Genomic DNA, 27787 nt, shown 5'->3' with positions numbered 1-27787 from the left:
GCTCTACATACTGTAGAGAGAGACGCTGCTACACAAAACAACACATTGTATCAGATATTGTAAGCTCACGTTCACAGTTTATTTAAAGTTTAACGCTTCACAGGAAATAACGGAAGACTAAGTTCAATCGATAACAAATAGAAATATGTAGTAAACAGCAAATACTGACAATAATTTCAATCAATGACCTTAATCATAAATGTTTTATTTTTAAAGAGGAGAGAGAGAGACACGCACATAGCCTTTACAATACAACATAAATATCCTTATGTGTGGAAAATACGTTAGTCTGCTAGATACAGTTATAATATCCAGTAACAGTCTGATGTGGATGTAAGAGTGGGGAAGGGAGGTGGGGAAATGTAGCGCAAGGTGCCCTCCGTGTCCTATAACAACAGATGAGAGTTCATTGAAAGTTTATTCAGACGATAACGGTGGTAAGACGGACAGCATCACATCTCGAGAACAGGAGACAGACAGCATCACATGTCGAGAACAGAGAGGAGACAGACAGCATCACATCTCGTGAACAGAGAGAAGAGGAGACAGACAGCATCGCATCTCGTGAACAGAGAGAAGAGGACACAGACAGCATCACATCTCGTGAACAGAGAGAACAGGAGACAGACAGCATCGCATCTTGTGAACAGAGAGAAGGAGACAGACAGCATCGCATCTTGTGAACAGAGAGAAGAGACAGATAGCATCACATCGTATCTCGTGAACAGAGAGAAGAGACAGATAGCATCACATCGTATCTCGTGAACAGAGAGAAGAGACAGACAGCATCACATCGTATCTCGTGAACAGAGAGAAGAGACAGATAGCATCACATCGTATCTCGTGAACAGAGAGAAGAGACAGATAGCATCACATCGTATCTCGTGAACAGAGAGAAGAGACAGATAGCATCACATCGTATCTCGTGAACAGAGAGAACAGGAACAGAGCTGTCTGATGAGAGATGGTAGATTTGGAGAGTAAAAGATTCTGAGATGGTATCCTTAGGGTTGTGAGAGTACGTGGTGATTGGTCAGGGGGGGAGGGGCCTCAGTAAGGATGCTCTGATACGTATATCGTGAGCCGTATGATGCTGGTGCCCCTGAAGTTGATGACGTTGTTAACGGTTACCATCTCCAGGTCCAGGACCAGCTCCCTGGGACCCTTGATGGGCCGAGATAGGACCAGAGTGGCACTCACGTTACTGGTTTGCTGTAACACGAGAGAGAGAGAGACAGAGAGAGAGACAGAGAGAGAGACAGAGAGAGAGACAGAGAGAGAGACAGAGACAGAGAGAGAGAGACAGAGAGAGAGACAGAGAGAGTGACAGAGAGAGTGACACTCACATTACTGGTTTGCTGTAACACGAGAGAGAGAGAATAAAGAAGAGAGAGAAGTTTGAGACAACTCTTGATGTAAAAAAGGGATTGATAAATAAACATGACAGATTGATTGACATCATGTACTACTATTTAATGTGATCCTATCTCCCCACAAAACTGGTTTTACCAGGCCTATCGCGTAATGGTAATATACAGTTCATTCAGAAAGTATTCAGACCCCTTGACTTTTTCAACATTTTATTCTAAAATGGATTAAATTGCCCCCCCCAATCAATCTACACACAATACCCCATAATGACATCACAATACCCCATAATGACATCACAATACCCCATAATGACAAAGCAAAAACAGGTTTAGACATTTTTGCTAATGTATTAAAAATGTAAAACTGAAATACTTTATTTACATAAGGTATCTGTTATTTATTTTTAATACATTTGCATTTCTTTGTCATTATGGGGTATTGTGATGTCATTATGGGGTATTGTGTGTAGATTGATGAGGAAGACAAACAATTTAATCCATTTTAGAATAACGTAACAAAATGTGGAAAAAGTCAAGGGGTCTGAATAGTTTGCGGATTCAGTAAGAAAGTGGAATATAATGGCAACATGCCTTTCCCTTCTGCATAGCAGTTGTTAGGTTAAAACCACTTCCTACATTCCTACATGCAAGTCATGATTTATGGTTTCAGACCAAACACTGACGAGTCATGAGCAAACAGAGGATTCAACACAATACTATACGCCACAGTGTACTTTGGAAGGATTCCATCACCGTCTTTGCAGTAGATTATTTCACACCCAAAAAAATTCTTAAAACGTAGATTATTTCACACCAAAATGTTTTTTTTTTAAACAGCTGAGAACCTCTAATCTAAAGAGAACACAATCAGAATCTAGCAGAGTAGAGCATCTCTAACGCTACACACTCTTAGTGCCCCATCTGCTGGCCAACTATACCAAGCACATACTGGATCCTGGACTTCCTGACGGGCCGCTCCCCAGGTGGTCAGGGTAGGCAACAACACATCAGCTGACCATCAACACGGGAAATGGAAAAGAGGGATACTTAGTCAGTTGTACAACTGAATGCCTTCAAATGAAAATGTGTCTTTCGCATTTAACCCAACCCCTCTGAACCAGAGAGGGAGGGGGGGGGGGGGCTGCCTTAAATCGACATCCACGTCTTCAGCGCCCAGGGAACAGTTGGTTAACTGCCTTGCTCAGGGGCAGAACGACAGATTTTTACCTTGTCAGTGTGGGGATTTGATCCAGCAACTGCCCACAGGGTCCCTCACAGTTGCTTGCTCACAGTTGCTTCCAACTGCCCCTCACAGTTGCTTGCTCACAGTTGCTTCCAACATTAAGTTTGACGACAACGAAGGGACAGCCTATAGTGAGGAGGTCAGAGACCTGGCAGTGTGGTGCCAGGACAACAACCTCTCCCTCAACGCGATCAAGACAAAGGAGATGATCGTGGACTACATGAAAAGGAGGGCCGAACAGGCCCCCATTCACATCGACGGGGCTGTAGTGGAGCGGGTCGAGAGTTAAGTTCCTTGGTGTCCACATCTCCAACAAACTATCATGGTCCAAACACACCAAGACAGTCATGAAGAGGGCACGGCAACACCTTCTCCCCCTCAGGACACTGAAAAGATTTGGCATGGGTCCCCAGATCCTCAAAAAGTTCTATAGCTGCACCATTGAGAGCATCCTGACTGGTTGCATCACCGCCTGGTATGGCAACTGTTCGGCATCCGACCGTAAGGCGCTACAGAGGTTAGTGCATACTGACCAGTACATCACTGGGGCGAAACTTCCTGACATCCAGGACCTATATACCAGGCGGTGTCAGAGGAAGGCCCAAAAAATTGTAAAAGACTCCAGTCACCCAAGTCACAGACAGTTCTCTCTGCTACCACAGGGGAAGCGGTACCGGAGAGCCAAGTCTAGGTCCAAAAGGCTTCTAAACAGCTTCTACCCCCAAGCCATAAGACTGCTGAACATCTAATCAAATGGTCACCCGGACTATTTGCATTGACCCCCCCTCCCTCATGTAGAACGCTCCTCCCTCCCTCCCCCTCATGTAGAACTCTCCTCCCTCACCCTCATGTAGAACGCTCCTCCCTCACCCTCATGTAGAACGCTCCTCCCTCCCGTAGAACGCTCCTCCCTCATGTAGAACGCTCCTCCCTCATGTAGAACGCTCCTCCCTCCCCCTCATGTAGAACTCTCCTCCCTCCCTCATGTAGAACGCTCCTCCCTCCCCCTCATGTAGAACTCTCCTCCCTCCCTCATGTAGACCTCTCCTCCCTCCCTCATGTAGAACGCTCCTCCCTCCCTCATGTAGAACTCTCCTCCCTCATGTAGAACTCTCCTCCCTCATGTAGAACTCTCCTCCCTCATGTAGAACTCTCCTCCCTCATGTAGAACTCTCCTCCCTCCCTCCCTCCCTCATGTAGACCTCTCCTCCCTCCCTCTCTCTCACCCTCACGTAGATCTCTCCTCCCTCCCTTCCTCCTGTAGAACTCCCCTCCCTCCCTCACTCCCTCATGTAGACCTCTCCTCTCTACCTCCCTCACATAGAACCCTCCTCCCTCCCTTTCTCTCTCACCCTCATGTAGAACTCTCCTCCCTCCCTCCCTTCCTCATGTAGAACTCTCCTCCCTCCCTCCCTCCCTCATGTAGAACTCTCCTCCCTCCCTCCCTCCCTCATGTAGAACTCTCCTCCCTCCCTCCCTCCCTCATGTAGAACTCTCGTCCCTCCCTCCCTCCCTCATGTAGAACTCTCGTCCCTCCCTCATGTAGAACTCTCGTCCCTCCCTCATGTAGAACTCTCGTCCCTCCCTCATGTAGAACTCTCGTCCCTCCCTCATGTAGAACTCTCGTCCCTCCCTCATGTAGAACTCTCGTCCCTCCCTCATGTAGAACTCTCGTCCCTCCCTCATGTAGAACTCTCGTCCCTCCCTCATGTAGAACTCTCGTCCCTCCCTCATGTAGAACTCTCGTCCCTCCCTCATGTAGAACTCTCGTCCCTCCCTCACCCTCATGTAGAACTCTCGTCCCTCCCTCACCCTCATGTAGAACTCTCGTCCCTCGTTTCCCGGTCCTTTGATCTGGAAGATATAGAAAGCTCCAGGGTATCTGGTAGTGGCCTGCATCTGGAAGATGTCTGCTGGGACGCTGCGGCCTGAGGACAGGTCCATGTGGCGGTAAAGGATGGTGAAGGGCCTGTCTCTACAAGCTGGGTTCTCAGCACTACACATACACTGACTGGAAAGAAAGAAAGAAAGAAAGAAAAGAAAGAAAGAAAGAAAGAAAGAAAGAAAGAAAGAAAGAAAGAAAGAAAGAGAGGAGGGAGGGATGGGAAAAAGAGAGAGAGATGTATCACTTAGAGAGAAATAAATATCACTTGAACTCCTGTGTTCCTGTTCATAAAGCATCAGAGTAGGAGTGCTGATCTTGGATCAGATCCCCCTCTTGTCCATGTCACGAAATTCATTATCATCGAAGATGCTAAACTGATCCGAGATCAGCACTCCTACTCTGAGATGCTTTATGTACATAGGAGCATTACAACGAGAGCGAGTATAAAAGAAGTAGTGAGTAGAATTACACAACCACAGTCCAAGACAGACAGACTGGCTATGTGTATGTTCGTGCTTCTACACCTGCATTGCTTGCTGTTTGGGGTTTCAGGCTGGGTTTCTGTACAGCACTTTGAGATATCAGCTGATGTAAGAAGGGCTATATAAATACATTTGATTTGATTCTTAGTCCAAGACAGATATACACCGAGTATACAAAACATTAACAACACCTTCCTAATATTGAGTTGCACCCACCACCCTTTTTCCCCTCAGAACAGCCTCAATTCGTCGGGGCATGGAATCTAAAAGTTATCCACAGGGATGCTGGCCCATGTTGACTCCAATGCTTCCCACAGTTGTGTAAAAAAAAAAAACAGCAGCTTTGCAGTTCTTGACACACACAATCCAGTGCGCCTGGCACCTACTACCATACCCCGTTCAAAAGGCATTTCAATATTTTGTCTTGCCCATTCACCCTCTGAATGGCACACGTCTGTCTCAATTGTCTCAAGGCTTAAAACTCCTTTTTTAACCACCTGTCTCCTCCCCTTCATCTACACTGATCGAAGTGGATTTTAACAAGTGACATCAATAAGGGATCATCATTTTTCACCTGGATTCACCTGGTCAGTCTGTCATGGAAAGAGCATGGGTTCACAATGTCAGTGTAACCATAACCATAGTCTAAAACACAGACGGACAGTATCGGTACTCACTTGTCACCGAGTTCAACGTACGGTGGATCACATTTTAGCGGATCCAAGCACGTATAGCCTCCCTGGAAACTGAAACAAACTTGTGCTGTTGTACACGTGTTGTTACCAGTCTCACACTCATTGATATCTTCAAAAAAAACACACAACAACAATTCACGTCAGTTAGACAGCAATCGTCCCATTATTATCACACAACAATTCACGTCAGTCAGACAGCAATCGTCCCATTATTATCACACAACAATTCACGTCAGTTAGACAGCAATCGTCCCATTATTAATCACACAACAATTCACGTCAGTTAGACAGCAATCGTCCCATTATTATCACACAACAATTCACGTCAGTTAGACAGCAATCGTCCCATTATTATCACACAACAATTCACGTCAGTTAGACAGCAATCGTCCCATTATTATCACACAACAATTCACGTCAGTCAGACAGCAATCATCCCATTATTAATTACACAACAATTCACGTCAGTTAGACAGCAATCGTCCCATTATTATCACACAACAATTCATGTCAGTTAGACAGCAATCGTCCCATTATTATCACACAACAATTCACGTCAGTTAGACAGCAATCGTCCCATTATTATCACACAACAATTCACGTCAGTTAGACAGCAATCGTCCCATTATTATCACACAACAATTCACGTCAGTCAGACAGCAATCGTCCCATTATTAATCACACAACAATTCACGTCAGTTAGACAGCAATCGTCCCATTATTAATCACACACAAGAGGTTGGCATGACATTTTACAATTGATTGTAAACCACGTTGACAACGGTATGTCCGGTTGGTCACGGAATGAATCTCAAATGAGTCCTCCTTTCTCACCATTTGAGGAAGGAGGCAAGGAAAGAGGACTTGAGGAATCAAGGAAAACAACTGTTGAGATTCACCCACAAAGTAAGGTCCATCAGAAATGGTATTCAATTCCTGATACAGTGCATTAGTTTTCAACCAGAACTCTCTGCACTAACAGTGATTATCATTAGTTTTCAACCAGAACCTCTCTGCACTAACAGTGATTATCATTAGTTTTCAACCAGAACTCTCTGCACTAACAGTGATTATCATTAGTTTTCAACCAGAACCTCTCTGCACTAACAGTGATTATCATTAGTTTTCCACCAGAACTCTCTGCACTAACAGTGATTATCATTAGTTTTCAACCAGAACTCTCTGCACTAACAGTGATTATCATTAGTTTTCAACCAGAACCTCTCTGCACTAACAGTGATTATCATTAGTTTTCAACCAGAACTCTCTGCACTAACAGTGATTATCATTAGTTTTCAACCAGAACTCTCTGCACTAACAGTGATTATCATTAGTTTTCCACCAGAACTCTCTGCACTAACAGTGATTATCATTAGTTTTCAACCAGAACCTCTCTGCACTAACAGCGGATATCATTAGTATTCACCACCACCACCCCCCTTTTGACTTCTAAACATTTTATTGTGTAACAAAGTGAGGTTAAAATGGATTTAAATTGTAATGTTTTGTCAACAATCCACACACAATACTCTTTAATGTCATAGTGGAAGAAAAATATTTTTTACATTTTTTATATTAATTTAAAATAAAACAATAATATACCTTTATTAGATAAGTATTCACCCCCCCCCCCCTCCCCCACAACACAACCTAGGTCAGGTCTCCAATACCTTCACAGGTTAGGGTTAGTACAGTAGGCCTCCAATACCTTCACAGGTTAGGGTTAGTACAGTAGGCCTCCAATACCTTCACAGGTTAGGGTTAGTACAGTAGGCCTCCAATACCTTCACAGGTTAGGGTTAGTACAGTAGGTCTCCATACCTTCACAGGTTAGGGTTAGTACAGTAGGCCTCCAATACCTTCACAGGTTAGGGTTAGTACAGTAGGTCTCCAATACCTTCACAGGTTAGGGTTAGTACAGTAGGCCTCCAATACCTTCACAGGTTAGGGTTAGTACAGTAGGTCTCCATTACCTTCACAGGTTAGGGTTAGTACAGTAGGCCTCCAATACCTTCACAGGTTAGGGTTAGTACAGTAGGTCTCCAATACCTTCACAGGTTAGGGTTAGTACAGTAGGCCTCCAATACCTTCACAGGTTAGGGTTAGTACAGTAGGTCTCCATTACCTTCACAGGTTAGGGTTAGTACAGTAGGTCTCCATTACCTTCACAGGTTAGGGTTAGTACAGTAGGCCTCCAATACCTTCACAGGTTAGGGTTAGTACAGTAGGACTCCAATACCTTCACAGGTTAGGGTTAGTACAGTAGGCCTCCAATACCTTCACAGGTTAGGGTTAGTACAGTAGGACTCCAATACCTTCACAGGTTAGGGTTAGTACAGTAGGACTCCAATACCTTCACAGGTTAGGGTTAGTACAGTAGGCCTCCAATACCTTCACAGGTTAGGGTTAGTACAGTAGGACTCCAATACCTTCACAGGTTAGGGTTAGTACAGTAGGCCTCCAATACCTTCACAGGTTAGGGTTAGTACAGTAGGCCTCCAATACATTCACAGGTTAGGGTTAGTACAGTAGGCCTCCAATACCTTCACAGGTTAGGGTTAGTACAGTAGGCCTCCAATACCTTCACAGGTTAGGGTTAGTACAGTAGGCCTCCAATACCTTCACAGGTTAGGGTTAGTACAGTAGGCCTCCAATACCTTCACAGGTTAGGGTTAGTACAGTAGGTCTCCAATACCTTCACAGGTTAGGGTTAGTACAGTAGGACTCCAATACATTCACAGGTTAGGGTTAGTACAGTAGGACTCCAATACATTCACAGGTTAGGGTTAGTATAGTAGGCCTCCATTACCTTCACAGGTTAGGGTTAGTATAGTAGGCCATTCCATGGACAGGTTAGGGTTAGTACAGTAGGCATCCAATACCTTCACAGGTTAGGGTTAGTACAGTAGGCATTCAATACCTGGACAGGTTAGGGTTAGTATAGTAGGCCTCCATTACCTTCACAGGTTAGGGTTAGTATAGTAGGCCATTCCCTGGACAGGTTAGGGTTAGTACAGTAGGTCTCCAATACCTTCACAGCTCCTCCCATCCTCATAAAGGTAGTATCCCCCTGGACAGGTTAGGGTTAGTACAGTAGGTGTCCCGGATTACCTTCACAGCTCCTCCCATCCTCATAAAGGTAGTATCCCCCTGGACAGGTTAGGGTTAGTACAGTAGGTGTCCCGGATTACCTTCACAGCTCCTCCCATCCTCATAAAGGTAGTATCCCGCTGGACAGGTTAGGGTTAGTACAGTAGGTGTCCCGGATTACCTTCACAGCTCCTCCCATCCCTGGACAGGTTAGGGTTAGTACAGTAGGTGTTCCTGATTACCTTCACAGCTCCTCCCATCCTCGTAAAGGTAGTATCCCCCTGGACAGGTTAGGGTTAGTACAGTAGGTGTCCTGGATTACCTTCACAGCTCCTCCCATCCTCATAAAGGTAGTATCCCCCTGGACAGGTTAGGGTTAGTACAGTAGGTGTCCTGGATTACCTTCACAGCTCCTCCCATCCTCATAGAGATAGTATCCCGCTGGGCAGTGACACTGGAAGGAGCCAGGGGTGTTCACACAGCGGTGCCGACACAGAAACTCTGAGAAACCACACTCGTCCAGGTCTGCAGTCGACATACACCGTCAGTCGGCATCACAGTAACATGGCATCACAGTAAATCAACACTAGTGGCAGACTACCGTTGGTTTAAATAAACAGATTTTACAGCATTCTACTTGCCTTTAAGCATTATGGTAATCGGCCAAACATTATAGCTCAAAGTTAAATAAGGTTCACAGGCAATTAATTAATAATCATTTGTGTCGCCTTTTATGACTTAAAACACTGAGTGAATAAGCTTAGCGTAGCCTTTTGAGACACTGGGTGATTAACTTAGCCTTTTGAGACACTGGGTGAATAGCTTAGCGTAGCCTTTTGAGACACTGGGTGAATAGCTTAGCCTTTTGAGACACTGGGTGAATAGCTTAGCGTAGCCTTTTGAGACACTGGGTGAATAGCTTAGCGTAGCCTTTTGAGACACTGGGTGAATAGCTTAGCGTAGCCTTTGGAGACACTGGGTGAATAGCTTAGCCTTTGGAGACACTGGGTGAATAGCTTAGCTTAGCCTTTTGAGACACTGGGTGAATAGCTTAGCGTAGCCTTTTGAGACACTGGGTGAATAGCTTAGCGTAGCCTTTTGAGACACTGGGTGAATAGCTTAGCTTAGCCTTTTAAGACACTGGGTGAATAGCTTAGCCTTTTGAGACACTGGGTGAATAGCTTAGCGTAGCCTATTGAGACACTGGGTGAATAGCTTAGCTTAGCCTTTTGAGACACTGGGTGAATAGCTTAGCTTAGCCTTTTGAGACACTGGGTGAATAGCTTAGCGTAGCCTTTTAAGACACTGGGTGAATAGCTTAGCCTTTTGAGACACTGGGTGAATAGCTTAGCGTAGCCTTTTGAGACACTGGGTGAATAGCTTAGCGTAGCCTTTTAAGACACTGGGTGAATAGCTTAGCGTAGCCTTTTGAGACACTGGGTGAATAGCTTAGCGTAGCCTTTTGAGACACTGGGTGAATAGCTTAGCTTAGCCTTTTAACTTTTTATGGCTGCAGGGGCAGTATTGAGTAGCTCTGTTTAAGGTGCCCATTTCAAACGGCCTCGTACTCAATTCTTGCTCGTACAATATGCATATTATTGTTATTATTGGATAGAAAACACTCTCTAGTTTCTATAGCCGTTTGAATTATGTCTCTGAGTGGAACAGAACTCATTCTACAGCACTTTTCCTGATATGGTATGAGATTTCAGAAATCTTGGCCCCTGCTCCCAGGTCAGTTCATAAGTCCCTGTGAAGGCTATGATGCTACAAACACTGCCTACGCCTTCCTCTAGATGTCAGTAAGAGGTGACAATTTGAATGGAGTCGATTGCGCAATCAGGGCCTGTATAAAACGCCAAAGACCGGATGTACCGTTCTTTTCCTGCTGCGCCTGACGCACGATGTACGTTGGACCTGCTCTCTTTCCAAGCTTGGGTTTAGCCAGTAATATTTCGCCGGTCATGTTTTTACTCGTTATAGGTGTTAAAGACATCATAAGGTAGTTAATTTAAACCGTTTTATAGCAATTTATATCCGTTTAGTGCGATTTTGAGGCAATTCTTGGTGATGCACTTTGAAGCGCCGGGCACGTTTCCAGTACCGGTCGAACGTTAGTGGGCATTTCGACGGACAAGAGGACATCTTTCGACCAAAAGAAGATTAGACCCAAGAAAGGATACATTGCCCAAGATTCTGATGGAAGATCACCTCATAGTAAGAAATATTTAAGATGATAAATCGTTGTTCTGTCGAAAAACTTTAAACGCATATTCCGCCATTTTCTTTGGTATAGCTTCGCTTGGCGAACCCTGTATTGCACAGTAAGGATAATTTTAGAAATGTAATTCAGCGATTGCATTAAGAACTAATTTGTCTTTCGATAGCTGTCCAACTTATATTTTTTTAGTCAAGTTTATGAATAGTTAATCATGAGACAAGATCACTGTCAAATATGGCGCCCGACATTTTCAGGCTAGTTTTGCTAGTTTTGTCATTGTATAACCACGGTTTTTTGTGGCTAAATATGCACATTTTCGAACAAACTCTATATGTATGTTGTAATATGATGTTACAGGAGTGTCATCGGAAGAATTCTGAGAAGGTTAGTGAAAAAATTAATATATTTTGGCGATGATTACGTTATCGCTCTCTTTGGCTAGAATCAATGCTCTGGTAACGTTTGCACATGTGGTATGCTAATATAACGATTTATTGTGTTTTCGCTGTAAAACACTTAGAACATCTGAAATATTGTCTGAATTCACAAGATCTGTGTCTTTCCATTGCTGTGAGCTGTGTATTTTTAAGAAATGTTTTATGATTAGTAATTAGGTAATACACGTTGCTCTGTGTATTTATTCTAGTCGAGTTGTGATGGTGGGTGCAATTGTAAACTATGATTTATACCTGAAATATGCAAATTTTTCTAACAAAACCTATCCTATACAATAAATATGTTATCAGACTGTCATCTGATGAGGTTTTTTCTTGGTTAGTGGCTATCAATATCTTTATTTGGCCGAATTGGTGATAGCTACTGGTGGAGAGAAAAAATGGTGGACAAAGAAAAATGGTGTCTTTTGCTAACGTGGTTAGCTAATAGATTTACATATTTTGTCTTCCCTGTAAAACATTTTAAAAATCTGAAATGGTGGCTTTATTCACAAGATCTGTATCTTTCATTTGGTGTCTTGGACTTGTGATTTAATGATATTTAGATGCTACTATTTAATTGTGACGCTATGCTAGCGATGCTAATCAGTGTGGGGGGGGTGGGGGATGTTGTCATAGGTGTACCGACCTCGGGCTTGCAGCCATAAGAGGTTTTAAGACACTGGGTGAATAGCGTAGCCTTTTGAGACACTGGGTGAATAGCTTAGCGTAGCCTTTTGAGACACTGGGTGAATAGCTTAGCTTAGCCTTTTGAGACACTGGGCGAATAGCTTAGCTTAGCCTTTTGAGACACTGGGCGAATAGCGTAGCCTTTTGAGACACTGGGTGAATAGCTTAGCCTTTTAAGACACTGGGTGAATAGCTTAGCTGTGTGTCTGCAACACCATGGTCATTGGTTGTAATTTAACACAGAATATTATGCTCTCTCATCATCACCGTTGCAGGTGGTCCCGTCAGAAGCCAGCTCAAATCCCTGATCACAGTTACACATGTAGGAGCCGTAGGTGTTGAAACAGCCGTGGGTACAGGGGTTGTCCTCACACTCATCCACATCTAGAGAAGAGAGAAGGTTAGAGGACCACTTTTAATATATCACTATATAAACACACTAATGCTAAATAGTTAGTATAGGCCACCTACAGGTGTGTGTGTGCATATGTACATGTAAGCACGCTTGTGTGTGTGTGTGTGTGTGTGTGTGTGTGTGTGTGTGTGTGTGTATGTATGTGTACCTTGGCAGGTCCTGCTGTCGGGGTTGAGGAGGAAGCCAGGGTTACAAGAGCAGGAATAGGAGCCTGGCACGTTGGCACACAGCTGCTGGCAGTACCCGTAGCGACACTCATCAATGTCTGGACACAGAGAGATGGAAGTTAATCAATGTCTGGACACAGAGAGATGGAAGTTAAATAATATCTGGACTCAGAGAGATGGAAGTTAATCAATATCTGGACACAGAGAGATGGAAGTTAATCAATATCTGGACACAGAGAGATGGAAGTTAATCAATATCTGGACACAGAGAGATGGAAGTTAATCAATATCTGGACACAGAGAGATGGAAGTTAATCAATATCTGGACACAGAGAGATGGAAGTTAATCAATATCTGGACACAGAGAGATGGAAGTTAATCAATATCTGGACACAGAGAGATGGAAGTTAATCAATATCTGGACACAGAGAGATGGAAGTTAATCAATATCTGGACACAGAGAGATGGAAGTTAATCAATATCTGGACACAGAGAGATGGAAGTTAATCAATATCTGGACACAGAGAGATGGAAGTTAATCAATGTCTGGACACAGAGAGATGGAAGTTAATCAATGTCTGGACACAGAGAGATGGAAGTTAAACAATATCCGGACACAGAGAGATGGAAGTTAATCAATATCCGGACACAGAGAGATGGAAGTTAATCAATATCTGGACACAGAGAGATGGAAGTTAAACAATAAATATCTGGACACACAGAGATGGAAGTTAAACAATAAATATCTGGACACACAGAGATGGAAGTTAAACAATAAATATCTGGACACACAGAGATGGAAGTTAAACAATAAATATCTGGACACAGAGAGATGGAAGTTAAACAATAAATATCTGGACACAGAGAGATGGAAGTTAAACAATAAATATCTGGACACAGAGAGATGGAAGTTAAACAATAAATATCTGGACACAGAGAGATGGAAGTTAAACAATAAATATCTGGACACAGAGAGATGGAAGTTAAACAATAAATATCTGGACACAGAGAGATGGAAGTTAAACAATAAATATCTGGACACACAGAGATGGAAGTTAAACAATAAATATCTGGACACAGAGAGATGGAAGTTAAACAATAAATATCTGGACACAGAGAGATGGAAGTTAAACAATAAATATCTGGACACAGAGAGATGGAAGTTAAACAATAAATATCTGGACACACAGAAATGGAAGTTAAACAATAAATATCTGGACACAGAGAGATGGAAGTTAATCAATATCTGGACACAGAGAGATGGGAGTTAATCAATATCTGGACACAGAGAGATGGAAGTTAATCAATATCTGGACACAGACAGAGAGATGAAAAACATGGAATGAAACAGAGGAAACTGTTTGACACAGGAACTAAACCAAACAGAGGAAACTGACACGCGTAGGGCTGGGCGGTATACCGTATTTTACTATATACCGGTATTGATGCACGGACCGGTTTGGGTTTTTACTTTACCTTCTATAACGGTATTTGAATGTTTGGTTTGTTAATTGTGATACGTCGTGTGTAACGTCCATTTGTATAGTTTACTCCGCTACTTGAAGTCATCCCTCTCCACACAGACCTAGTCCCGCCCCCTGTCACTCAAGGATCGCATTAGTTGTTTCTTGACGACGAGACACTTGCGTTCAGTCTGCTGGTCAATGCAGCACATGAAACAATGTTGATTCAAATTTGATCTTAATATAAATCCACAAGCATTCCATAATTACAATATTAGTTTGTATTTTCTTAGCAAGTTAAGCTAAATCGTGTTAGCCAGCTAACTAGCGAGTCAGAGCAAACGTAGCTAGCTAATACAGCCTGATACCAGTGATGGTGGAGGCCTATATCAGCACGTTGTTTGTGCAACAGTATCTTTTAAATCAAAGAGGAATAGGCGAAGCATGAATATGTTTTAGCTATAAGAATAATGATTTAATGTAGCCAAAGATTATAGGGTCCCCAAGGAAACACTGAACATCACTTTGGTTCCTATCCGTCACAATAACTCGTCCATGACATCTTCATTCGTTGCCATGTCAAACACTGTATTCAAAGTGCCCACTATTATTTATATTATAACTATAAAAAACATTATATTTCCATGATTCCAAAAGTTCACCCAAGTGTTTTGGTCTAAATCGCAATTGCAACATTTGGTTATAAATAAGGCATAGCATTTTTTCCCATATCGTGGCAGTGTGGAAATTATTTCAAATGAGTGCAGGAAATGCAGGAAATTACTTTAGGTTGAAGTTGAATTGAACAGTATAAACCAATCAGAATGGAGAAAGACCCATTGAAATCATTTAGAATATATGTGTTGCCAGCCAGGATCATTCCCTACTCATAAAGCAAATGTACAACTTTTATAAATCAAAAACATAAAATAGCATCAAATACCGTCAAAAACTTGAAAAATACCATATGATATGATATTTTGGCCATATCGCCCAGCCCTACTTACGCGTAGTGATGACATATCTGACCTACCCCTGAAATAGTATGATCTCTGTAAAAGCTCTGATCCCAGCTGTAATGGGTGACCTACAGTTTAACACACACACACACACACGTGTTTCAGTTCGTACCCTGACACTGTCCCCCGACCAGCCAGTAGCCCTCGGTACAGGAGCAGGTGTATCCTCCAGCTGTGTTGATACACACCTGGGTGGGGTTACACTGGTGGGAGTCTGTCTCACACTCATCAATGTCTGGAAGAGAGAGAGAGAGGACGGGGTGGGGGGGGGGGGGGGGGGGGGGGGGGGGTGAGAGAGAAAGGACGGGGTGGGGGGAAGTGAGAGAGAGGGGGGGGGGGGGTCAGGTGGTAGAAACGTCACTATTGGTGGATTCTACGTGGAGTAACTAACCTTGTTTGTCGACTCTACCAAATAATACAATGTTTTTCCCCCCAGAGGGTGACTACCCCTCACATTCTAAGTTCCTGAAATAATGCAGGTGCTCTAGGCCTCTCAAACAGACCTCGAAGCCAGTGACACTGCATTTTTACCATTGTTCAATTAGGGATTTAGACCTGGGACAGTAGGGTGAGTGCAATTAATTATTTACATTTTTTTTCATTTAGCAAGCGCTCTTATCCAGAAAGACTTACAGTATGAGTGCATACATTTTCGTACTGCCCCCCTCGGGAATCGAACCCACAGACCTGTCGTTGCAAGAACCATGCTCCACCAACTGAGCCACACGGGACCAGGAAGAACAGAAAACCCAGCAGGTTTCGGACCTCATAGGGTCTGGGAGTTGAAGACCCCTCTTCCTATAGCTCAATATCACAGTAACTCAAACCAAATGTATTTATAAAAGCCCTTCGTACATCAGCTGATATCTCAAAGTGCTGTACAGAAACCCAGCCTAAAACCCCAAACAGCAAGCAATGCAGGTGTAGAAGCACAGTGGCTAGGAAAAACCTCCCTAGAAAGGCCAAAACCTAGGAAGAAACCTAGAGAGAGGAACCAGGCTATGAGGGGTGGCCAGTCCTCTTCTGGCTGTGCCGGGTGGAGATTATAACAGAACATGGCCAAGATGATACATGTATATGCTGTAATTCCCACAGACCGTACATAAAATATCTCAAATGCCATTTCACTGTACTTGGTGATGTTAAACCTTGAATTCCCTATGCAGTTAAAAAGGTTATTGCACAAGATTAATTGTTCTGGGTGACATTCCTTTAACTCCCCTTAAAATCGTTTCACACTGCCCTACGTTTCCACATTTCCTTATGTGGATATCACAAATCAAAATGCCAAACATTTTATGCTCCTCAGACAATTAAGTCATTTTAAGAGAGAGCCGAGAAAGGCAGAGAGAGAGAGAGAGAGAGAGAGAGCCGAGAAAGGCAGAGAGAGAGAGAGAGAGAGCGCCGAGAAAGGCAGAGAGAGAGAGAGAGAGAGCGCCGAGAAAGGCAGAGAGAGAGAGAGAGAGAGCGCCGAGAAAGGCAGAGAGAGAGAGAGAGAGAGAGCGCCGAGAAAGGCAGAGAGAGAGAGAGAGAGAGAGCGCCGAGAAAGGCAGAGAGAGAGAGAGAGAGAGAGCGCCGAGAAAGGCAGAGAGAGAGAGAGAGAGCGCCGAGAAAGGCAGAGAGAGAGAGAGAGAGCGCCGAGAAAGGCAGAGAGAGAGAGAGAGAGCGCCGAGAAAGGCAGAGAGAGAGAGAGAGAGCGCCGAGAAAGGCAGAGAGAGAGCGCCGAGAAAGGCAGAGAGAGAGAGCGAGAAAGGCAGAGAGAGAGAGAGAGAGCGCCGAGAAAGGCAGAGAGAGAGCGCCGAGAAAGGCAGAGAGAGAGAGCGAGAAAGGCAGAGAGAGAGAGCGAGAAAGGCAGAGAGAGAGAGCGAGAAAGGCAGAGAGAGAGAGCGAGAAAGGCAGAGAGAGAGAGCGAGAAAGGCAGAGAGAGAGAGCGAGAAAGGCAGAGAGAGAGAGCGAGAAAGGCAGAGAGAGAGAGCGAGAAAGGCAGAGAGAGAGAGCGAGAAAGGCAGAGAGAGAGAGCGAGAAAGGCAGAGAGAGAGAGCGAGAAAGGCAGAGAGAGAGAGCGAGAAAGGCAGAGAGAGAGAGCGAGAAAGGCAGAGAGAGAGAGCGAGAAAGGCAGAGAGAGAGAGCGAGAAAGGCAGAGAGAGAGAGCGAGAAAGGCAGAGAGAGAGAGCGAGAAAGGCAGAGAGAGAGAGCGAGAAAGGCAGAGAGAGAGAGCGAGAAAGGCAGAGAGAGAGAGCGAGAAAGGCAGAGAGAGAGAGCGAGAAAGGCAGAGAGAGAGAGCGAGAGCGAGAAAGGCAGAGAGAGAGAGCGAGAGCGAGAAAGGCAGAGAGAGAGAGCGAGAAAGGCAGAGAGAGAGAGCGAGAAAGGCAGAGAGAGAGAGCGAGAGCGAGAAAGGCAGAGAGAGAGAGCGAGAGCGAGAAAGGCAGAGAGAGAGAGCGAGAGCGAGAAAGGCAGAGAGAGAGAGCGAGAGCGAGAAAGGCAGAGAGAGAGAGCGAGAGCGAGAAAGGCAGAGAGAGAGAGCGAGAGCGAGAAAGGCAGAGAGAGAGAGCGAGAGCGAGAAAGGCAGAGAGAGAGAGAGCGAGAAAGGCAGAGAGAGAGAGCGAGAAAGGCAGAGAGAGAGAGCGAGAAAGGCAGAGAGAGAGAGCGAGAAAGGCAGAGAGAGAGAGCGAGAAAGGCAGAGAGAGAGAGCGAGAAAGGCAGAGAGAGAGCAAGAAAGACAGAGAGAGACAGCGAGCGAGAAAGGCAGAGAGAGAGCAAGAAAGACAGAGAGAGACAGCGAGCGAGAAAGGCAGAGAGAGAGCGAAGTCAGGGGGACTCCAGCTAAGATAAGCATTCTTCTTTAAAACAGGCAGCTGATAAAGTCTGCAGGCCGGCAGGTTAGTGTTGGTCTGTGTGTATCCCAAATAGCACTCTATTACCTACATAGTGCACTGATTTTGACCAGGACCCATAGGACTGTGGTCAAAAGTAGTGCACTATGTAGGAAATATATTGCTATTTGGGATGCAACCTTGGGTCTTGGGAGGAGGAGGAGGAGGAGGGGGTTTTAGACCAAGTCAAGAAACACAGCGACAGACCTGCTTACAGTTAAAACGCCATGCTCTCTCAGGCTGACCTGGGTTCAAATACTATTCACAATCATTTACTAAGACTGTATCTGTGCTTGACTGAAGCAGACCTGGGTTCAAATACTATTCACATTCATTTACTAATACTGTATCAGTGCTCTCTCAGGCAGACCTGGGTTCAAATACTATTCACAATCATTTACTAAGACTGTATCTGTGCTCTCTCAGGCTGACCTGGGTTCAAATACTATTCACAATCATTTACTAAGACTGTATCTGTGCTCTCTCAGGCAGACCTGGGTTCAAATACTATTCACAATCATTTACTAAGACTGTATCTGTGCTCTCTCAGGCAGACCTGGGTTCAAATACTATTCACAATCATTTACTAATACTGTATCTGTGTTCTCTCAGGCAGACCTGGGTTCAAATACTATTCACAATCATTTACTAAGACTGTATCTGTGCTCTCTCAGGCAGACCTGGGTTCAAATACTATTCACAATCATTTACTAATACTGTGTTCTCTCAGGCAGACCTGGGTTCAAATACTATTCACAATAATTTACTAATACTGTATCTGTGCTCTCTCAGGCAGACCTGGGTTCAAATACTATTCACAATCATTTACTAATACTGTATCTGTGTTCTCTCAGGCAGACCTGGGTTCAAATACTATTCACAATCATTTACTAAGACTGTATCTGTGTTCTCTCAGGCAGACCTGGGTTCAAATACTATTCACAATAATTTACTAATACTGTATCTGTGTTCTCTCAGGCAGACCTGGGTTCAAATACTATTCACAATCATTTACTAAGACTGTATCTGTGCTTGACTGAGCGTGCCGGTTGCAATGGAACGCTCAAAGTAGTTGAACGATTTTGAATCATGTTTGAACCCCGTCGGTCTCTCAGTATGGTAGTGAGAGCATTTGCACCCCATGTGTTGTAACTCAGAGAGAGGCTGAACTGTGGAACGTGTGTGTGTGTGTGTGTGTGTGTGTGTGTGTGTGTGTGTAACACTATGGGAGCGCTTCAATTCAGCTCCTTATTTAGACCGGTTCATGGGCGGCCCGAACCCAAACCCACAAGGAGATAGAGGAGGAGGAGGAGGACAGAGAGAGAAGGAACGAGGGAGCGGACAGAGAGAGACGGACAAAGAGGGAGCGGACAGAGAGAGACGGAACGAGGGAGCGGACAGAGAGAGACGGACAAAGAGGGAGCGGACAGAGAGAGACGGAACGAGGGAGAGGACAGAGAGAGACGGAACGAGGGAGTGGACAGAGAGAGACGGAACGAGGGAGAGGACAGAGAGAGACGGAACGAGGGAGAGGACAGAGAGAGACGGAACGAGGGAGAGGACAGAGAGAGACGGAACGAGGGAGAGGACAGAGAGAGACGGAACGAGGGAGAGGACAGAGAGAGACGGAACGAGGGAGAGGACAGAGAGAGACGGAACGAGGGAGAGGACAGAGAGAGACGGAACGAGGGAGAGGACAGAGAGAGACGGAACGAGGGAGAGGACAGAGAGAGACGGAACGAGGGAGAGGACAGAGAGAGACGGAACGAGGGAGAGGACAGAGAGAGACAGAACGAGGGAGAGGACAGAGAGAGACGGAACGAAGGGAGAGGACAGAGAGAGACGGAACGAGGGAGAGGACAGAGAGAGAAGGAACGAGGGAGAGGACAGAGAGAGACGGAACGAGGGAGAGGACAGAGAGAGACGGAACGAGGGAGAGGACAGAGAGAGACGGAACGAGGGAGCGGACAGAGAGAGACGGAACGAGGGAGAGGACAGAGAGAGACGGAACGAGGGAGAGGACAGAGAGAGACGGAACGAGGGAGAGGACAGAGAGAGACGGAACGAGGGAGAGGACAGAGAGAGACGGAACGAGGGAGAGGACAGAGAGAGACGGAACGAGGGAGAGGACAGAGAGAGACGGAACGAGGGAAAGGACAGAGAGAGAAGGAACGAGGGAGAGGACAGAGAGAGACGGAACGAGGGAGAGGACAGAGAGAGACAGAACGAGGGAGAGGACAGAGAGAGACGGAACGAAGGGAGAGGACAGAGAGAGAAGGAACGAGGGAGAGGACAGAGAGAGACGGAACGAGGGAGAGGACAGAGAGAGACGGAACGAGGGAGAGGACAGAGAGAGACGGAACGAGGGAGAGGACAGAGAGAGACAGGAAAGAGGAGAGGGGGAAGAGATGAGGAGAAAACATAAGGAAGATATTTGCAGAGATAAATTAGATACAAAAAAACATAATAGAAAATAAAACATTTATATAAAATGCCACTAGTGAACCTACAGTACACCACACCAGATGATGACGCCACACTAGTAGTAGTGCGCCACAGAAATGCATGATGAAGGCCTGTCGATTGGCATATCGCTGGTCAACCAGCTAACCTATGCCTTGTGTGCGTGTCCCAGACAGGACCCTATTCCCTTTATAGGGCACTACTTTTGACCAGAGCCCTATGGGTAGCGCACTACTTTTGACCAGCGCCCTATGGGTAGTGCACTACTTTAGACCAGGGCCCTATGGGTAGCGCACTACTTTTGACCAGAGCCCTATGGGTAGCGCACTACTTTTGACCAGAGCCCTATGGGTAGCGCACTACTTTGACCAGAGCCCTATGGGTAGCGCACTACTTTGACCAGAGCCCTATGGGGGTAGCGCACTACTTTAGACCAGGGCCCTATGGGTAGTGCACTACTTTTGACCAGAGCCCTATGGGTAGTGCACTACTATTGACCAGAGCCCTATGGGTAGCGCACTACTTTTGACCAGAGCCCTATGGGTAGCGCACTACTTTTGACCAGAGCCCTATGGGTAGCGCACTACTTTTAACCAGAGCCCTATGGGTAGCGCACTACTTTTGACCAGAGCCCTATGGGGTAGTGCACTACTATTGACCAGAGCCCTATGGGTAGTGCACTACTTTAGACCAGAGCCCTATGGGTAGTGCACTACTTTAGACCAGAGCCCTATGGGGTAGTGCACTACTTTTGACCAGGGCCCTATGGGTAGTGCACTACTTTTGACCAGAGCCCTATGGGTAGTGCACTACTATTGACCAGAGCCCTATGGGTAGTGCACTACTTTTGACCAGAGCCCTATGGGTAGTGCACTACTTTTGACCAGAGCCCTATGGGTAGTGCACTACTTTTGACCAGAGCCCTATGGGTAGTGCACTACTTTTGACCAGAGCCCTATGGGTAGTGCACTACTTTTGACCAGAGCCCTATGGGTAGTGCACTACTTTTGACCAGAGCCCTATGGGTAGTGCACTACTTTTGACCAGAGCCCTATGGGTAGTGCACTACTTTAGACCAGAGCCCTATGGGGTAGTGCACTACTTTTGACCAGAGCCCTATGGGTAGCGCACTACTTTTGACCAGAGCCCTATGGGTAGCGCACTACTTTTGACCAGAGCCCTATGGGTAGCGCACTACTTTTGACCAGAGCCCTATGGGTAGCGCACTACTTTTGACCAGAGCCCTATGGGTAGCGCACTACTTTTGACCAGAGCCCTATGGGTAGTGCACTACTTTAGACCAGAACCCTATGGGTAGTGCACTACTTTAGACCAGAGCCCTATGGGTAGCGCACTACTTTAGACCAGAGCCCTATGGGTAGTGCACTACTTTTGACCAGAGCCCTATGGGTAGTGCACTACTTTTGACCAGAGGCCCTATGGGTAGTGCACTACTTTTGACCAGAGGCCCTATGGGTAGTGCACTACTTTAGACCAGAGGCCCTATGGGTAGTGCACTACTTTAGACCAGAGGCCCTATGGGGTAGTGCACTACTTTTGACCAGAGCCCTATGGGTAGTGCACTACTTTTGACCAGAGCCCTATGGGTAGTGCACTACTTTTGACCAGAGCCCTATGGGGTAGTGCACTACTTTTGACCAGAGCCCTATGGGGTAGTGCACTACTTTTGACCAGAGCCCTATAGGGTAGTGCACTACTTTTGACCAGAGCCCTATGGGTAGTGCACTACTTTAAAGGGAATAGGGTGTCATTCGGGATGTAATCCTTGTGCCATAGCAATTTAACGTCTGCTGTCATTACTGCTCATAACATGTCTTATGTAGGCCTTACGACAGGTTATGTAGGCCTTACGACAGGTTATGTAGGCCTTACGACAGGTTATGTAGGCCTTACGACAGGTTATGTAGGCCTTACGACAGGTTATGTAGGCCTTACGACAGGTTATGTAGGCTTTACGACAGAGAGTTCATTTTTGTACACCACACATACAGATAATTGTAAGGTCCCTCAGTCGAGAAGTGAATTTCAAACACAGATTCAACCACAAAGACCAGGGAGGTTTTCCAAAGTCTCACAAAGGCACCTATTGGTAAAAACAAAACAGTAAAAGCAGACATTGAATATCCCTTTGATGGTGAAGTTATTAATTACACTTTGGATGGTGTATCAATAAACCCAGCCCACTATCCCACCACCAGGTATACAGCCCACTATCCCACCACCAGGTACACAGCCCAATATCCCACCACCAGGTATACAGCCCACCAAGACCACCACCAGGTATACAGCCCACCAAGACCACCACCAGGTATACAGCCCACTATCCCACCACCAGGTATACAGCCCACTATCCCACCACCAGGTATACAGCTCACTATCCCACCACCAGGTATACAGCCCACTATCCCACCACCAGGTATACAGCCCACCACCAGGTATACAGCCCACCAAGACCACCACCAGGTATACAGCCCACTATCCCACCACCAGGTATACAGCCCACTATCCCACCACCAGGTATACAGCCCACCACCAGGTATACAGCCCACCAAGACCACCACCAGGTATACAGCCCACTATCCCACCACCAGGTATACAGCCCACTATCCCACCACCAGGTATACAGCCCACTATCCCACCACCAGGTATACAGCCCACTATCCCACCACCAGGTATACAGCCCACTATCCCACCACCAGGTATACAGCCCACTATCCCACCACCAGGTATACAGCCCACTATCCCACCACCAGGTATACAGCCCACTATCCCACCACCAAGTATACAGCCCACTATCCCACCACCAGGTATACAGCCCACTATCCCACCACCAGGTATACAGCCCACTATCCCACCACCAGATATACAGCCCACTATCCCACCACCAGGTATACAGCCCACTATCCCACCACCAGGTATACAGCCCACTATCCCACCACCAGGTATACAGCCCACTATCCCACCACCAGGTATACAGCCCACTATCCCACCACCAGGTATACAGCCCACTATCCCACCACCAGGTATACAGCCCACTATCCCACCACCAGGTATACAGCCCACTATCCCACCACCAGGTATACAGCCCACTATCCCACCACCAAGTATACAGCCCACTATCCCACCACCAGGTATACAGCCCACTATCCCACCACCAGGTATACAGCCCACTATCCCACCACCAGGTATACAGCCCACTATCCCACCACCAGATATACAGCCCACTATCCCACCACCAGGTATACAGCCCACTATCCCACCACCAGGTATACAGCCCACTATCCCACCACCAGGTATACAGCCCACTATCCCACCACCAGGTATACAGCCCACTATCCCACCACCAGGTATAGAGCCCACTATCCCACCACCAGATATACAGCCCACTATCCCACCACCAGGTATACAGCCCACCACCAGGTATACAGCCCACTATCCCACCACCAGGTATACAGCCCACTATCCCACCACCAGGTACACAGCCCACTATCCCACCACCAGGTACACAGCCCACTATCCCACCACCAAGTATACAGCCCACTATCCCACCACCAGGTATACAGCCCACTATCCCACCACCAGGTATACAGCCCACTATCCCACCACCAGGTATACAGCCCACTATCCCACCACCAGGTATACAGCCCACTATCCCACCACCAAGTATACAGCCCACTATCCCACCACCAGATATACAGCCCACTATCCCACCACCAGGTATACAGCCCACTATCCCACCACCAGGTATACAGCCCACTATCCCACCACCAGGTATACAGCCCACTATCCCACCACCAGGCATAGAGCCCACTATCCCACCAAGACCACCACCAGGTATACAGCCCACTATCCCACCACCAGGTATACAGCCCACTATCCCACCACCAGGTATACAGCCCACTATCCCACCACCAGGTATACAGCCCACTATCCCACCACCAGGTATACAGCCCACTATCCCACCACCAGGTATACAGCCCACTATCCCACCACCAGGTATACAGCCCACTATCCCACCACCAGGCATACAGCCCACTATCCCACCACCAGGCATACAGCCCACTATCCCACCACCAGGCATACAGCCCATTATCCCACCACCAGGCATACAGCCCACTATCCCACCACCAGGTATACAGCCCACTATCCCACCACCAGGTATAAAGCCCACTATCCCACCACCAGATATACAGCCCACTATACCACCACCAGGTATACAGCCCACTATCCCACCACCAGGTATACAGCCCACTATCCCACCACCAGGTATACAGCCCACTATCCCACCACCAGGTATACAGCCCACTATCCCACCACCAGGTATACAGCCCACCACCAAGTACACAGCCCACTATCCCACCACCAGGTACACAGCCCACTATCCCACCACCAGGTATACAGCCCACTATCCCACCACCAGGTATACAGCCCACTATCCCACCACCAAGTATACAGCCCACTATCCCACCACCAGGTATACAGCCCACTATCCCACCACCAGGTATACAGCCCACTATCCCACCACCAGGTATACAGCCCACTATCCCACCACCAGGTATACAGCCCACTATCCCACCACCAGGTATACAGCCCACTATCCCACCACCAAGTATACAGCCCACTATCCCACCACCAGGTATACAGCCCACTATCCCACCACCAGGTATACAGCCCACTATCCCACCACCAGGTATACAGCCCACTATCCCACCACCAGGTATACAGCCCACTATCCCACCACCAGGTATACAGCCCACTATCCCACCACCAGGTATACAGCCCACTATCCCACCACCAGGTATACAGCCCACTATCCCACCACCAGGTATAAAGCCCACTATCCCACCACCAGGTATAAAGCCCACTATCCCACCACCAGGTATACAGCCCACTATCCCACCACCAGGTATACAGCCCACTATCCCACCACCAGGTATACAGCCCACTATCCCACCACCAGGTATACAGCCCACTATCCCACCACCAGGTATACAGCCCACTATCCCACCACCAGGTATACAGCCCACTATCCCACCACCAGGTATACAGCCCACTATCCCACCACCAAGTATACAGCCCACTATCCCACCACCAGGTATACAGCCCACTATCCCACCAAGACCACCAGATAAAGAGACGAAAGATACATTATTTTATATATATGTAACAGTATAACTTTAGTACGTCCCCTCGCCCCGACCTCGGGCGCGAACCAGGGACCCTCTGCACACATCAACGGTCACCCACGAAGCATCGTTACCCATCGCTCCACAAAAGCAGCGGCCCTTGCAGAGCAAGGGGAAACACTACTTCTAGGTTTCAGAGCAAGTGACGTAACTGATTGAAACGCTATTAGCGTGTACCCGCTAACTAGCTAGCCATTTCACATCCGTTACATATAGGTCCATTTTTGGGGGAAGCCTGATTTCCTTTGGCATCTATAAATATAATCCACTAGATATACAGTCATCCAGGCCCTCTAGCCCATCATCCAGGCCCTCTAGTCCACCATCCAGGCCCTCTAGCCCACCATCCAGGCCCTCTAGCCAGGCCCTCTAGCCCACCATCCAGGCCCTCTAGCCAGGCCCTCTAGCCCACCATCCAAGCCCTCTAGCCCGCCATCCAGGCCCTCTAGCCCGCCATCCAGGCCCTCTAGCCAGGTCCTCTAGCCCATCATCCAGGCCCTCTAGCCCATCATCCAGGCCCCATTTCAACTGTACGTAACATTGCGTAAACATTTATTTTGAATAGCTGCTCACCATTACAGGTGCCATCTTCTGCCAGGGTGTATCCCAGGAGGCAGGGAGTGGAGCGGTTTACGACGGGGTAGCTGGGTGCCACGGGGGGGCCTGGAGGGGGTGGTAGAGGGTAGGGGTCTTGGAACCCCAGCGAGGTGTCCGGGTAGGCGGGCTCCCCTCCTCCACCCCGAGGGTAGGTAGGCTGTCTGTACAGCCCCCGGGGGACGCAGAGATAACCTCCGTTCTGGTTCACACACTGCATGTCCCCTCTGCAGGTGTCTGGTGCCGTAAGACACTCATCGATGTCTAGAGAGGAAGGACAGTTAGTCAAGGTTAAGAATAGGGATAAACTTTAAATGTTCCAGAGTGGAAAATTGTCTCAAACACATAGTAAACAACCTGCCTTCAAAAACACAGCCTATAGAGATACAGAATGAATGGATAGGAAGGAGTGATTAAACTCACCAACACATACTCTTGCTATGCGGTCATAGGCGAACCCCTCTGTGCAGGTCTACGTGACAGAATAGGAAAGAGGAGATGGCCAAGAGCCTTATTCAAACAACCAGTGAGTGAAAGCAAAAAAACAAATCACTACAGTAGAAGCTGATTTCATTCAAATAACTTTTAAAAAAAACACTTGGAACATTGCAGTAACTTTGTTTCATGTCTTGTTCATCGTTTAGAATCCTTCATTGAAGCTGTAGCTTACTTCTGTCCATCACTTTAGTATTCTCTTTGCAGATCCGTGCAGGAATGAATGAAACGCAGACAGCCAGGCAAACAGACAGGCAAACAGACAGCCAGCCAGACAGGCAAACAGACAGGCAAACAGACAGCCAGCCAGACAGGCAAACAATTTAAAAAACACTTTCTCAAGAAATACAATGAGAGGAAAAAACGCGTGTCTTACCTGCCCATTTCCGGAGTGGACGCAACATAAAGCCAACACCAGAACAGTCAACATTCTGAAAATATAGTTTTGTTTTGTTGTTGTTGTTGTTGTCAGGGATAGACTTCATTCCACAAGGATGCATAATGTATTGCCCATCTAATCCCAATATTAGGCTCCTGTATTCAATGGGACAAATACGTAGTATAAAAAGCTGTTTTAAAAGGACCAGGATATACAAACCACTGCGTGTGCATGAGTATGATTATTTTTGGTGACGTAAAAGTAAATATATTGCTCTGGCTAGAAAACAAAACTTGGTCACAACCAACATCATTCACTAACCTTGAGTAAATCAGGACATTCAAGCCACTCGTGTCAAAAAGTATAGTCTATGGATCCCGTTGATCGACTCAAGACGACCAGTGGATACTTCGGTACAAGAAACCTGTTGATCCCCCTAGCTACTGTTGCGAAGGGGGAAATCCAAGGACGCATATGGTGGGCTACTCTCGCAAGTCACACCACCGCTGACTCTGCGCCTTTACTGCAAAAACTAGGATTTCATTAACAGCTGTCCGTCGACCCAAAGCCTCGATATGGACCAACAGTACGGGGAATGTATT

General features: G+C 46.6%; 1 protein-coding gene across 1 annotated transcript; it reads right to left on the bottom strand.

Moving 5' to 3' along the window:
- Positions 1-78: 78 nt before the first annotated feature.
- Positions 79-27787, bottom strand: fbln5 (fibulin 5). The gene is made up of 11 exons (XM_038967508.1): positions 27507-27787; positions 27183-27237; positions 26735-26783; positions 26291-26575; positions 15287-15409; positions 12674-12790; positions 12378-12494; positions 9168-9290; positions 5658-5784; positions 4426-4624; positions 79-1212 (listed from the first exon to the last, which is right to left on the bottom strand). Exons 2-11 carry the CDS (start codon positions 27234-27236, stop codon positions 1051-1053), a joined length of 1356 nt encoding a protein of 451 aa, XP_038823436.1. The 5' UTR covers position 27237; positions 27507-27787; the 3' UTR covers positions 79-1050.

Source organism: Salvelinus namaycush, chromosome 28 (genome assembly GCF_016432855.1).
Source record: "Salvelinus namaycush isolate Seneca chromosome 28, SaNama_1.0, whole genome shotgun sequence".
NCBI lineage: Eukaryota > Metazoa > Chordata > Actinopteri > Salmoniformes > Salmonidae > Salvelinus > Salvelinus namaycush.
This window is presented reverse-complemented; position numbering and strand designations above follow the sequence as displayed.

Excerpts from the sequence above, each read along its gene's own strand:
- fbln5 (XM_038967508.1), bottom strand. The coding sequence starts at position 27,236 with ATGTTGACTGTTCTGGTGTTGGCTTTATGTTGCGTCCACTCCGGAAAT. Across the intron at positions 26,784-27,182 it reads TCCACTCCGGAAATGGGCAG|ACCTGCACAGAGGGGTTCGC; the intron begins GTAAGACACGCG and ends TCTGTCACGTAG. Across the intron at positions 12,495-12,673 it reads CGACAGCAGGACCTGCCAAG|ATGTGGATGAGTGTGAGGAC; the intron begins GTACACATACAT and ends TCTCTTCTCTAG.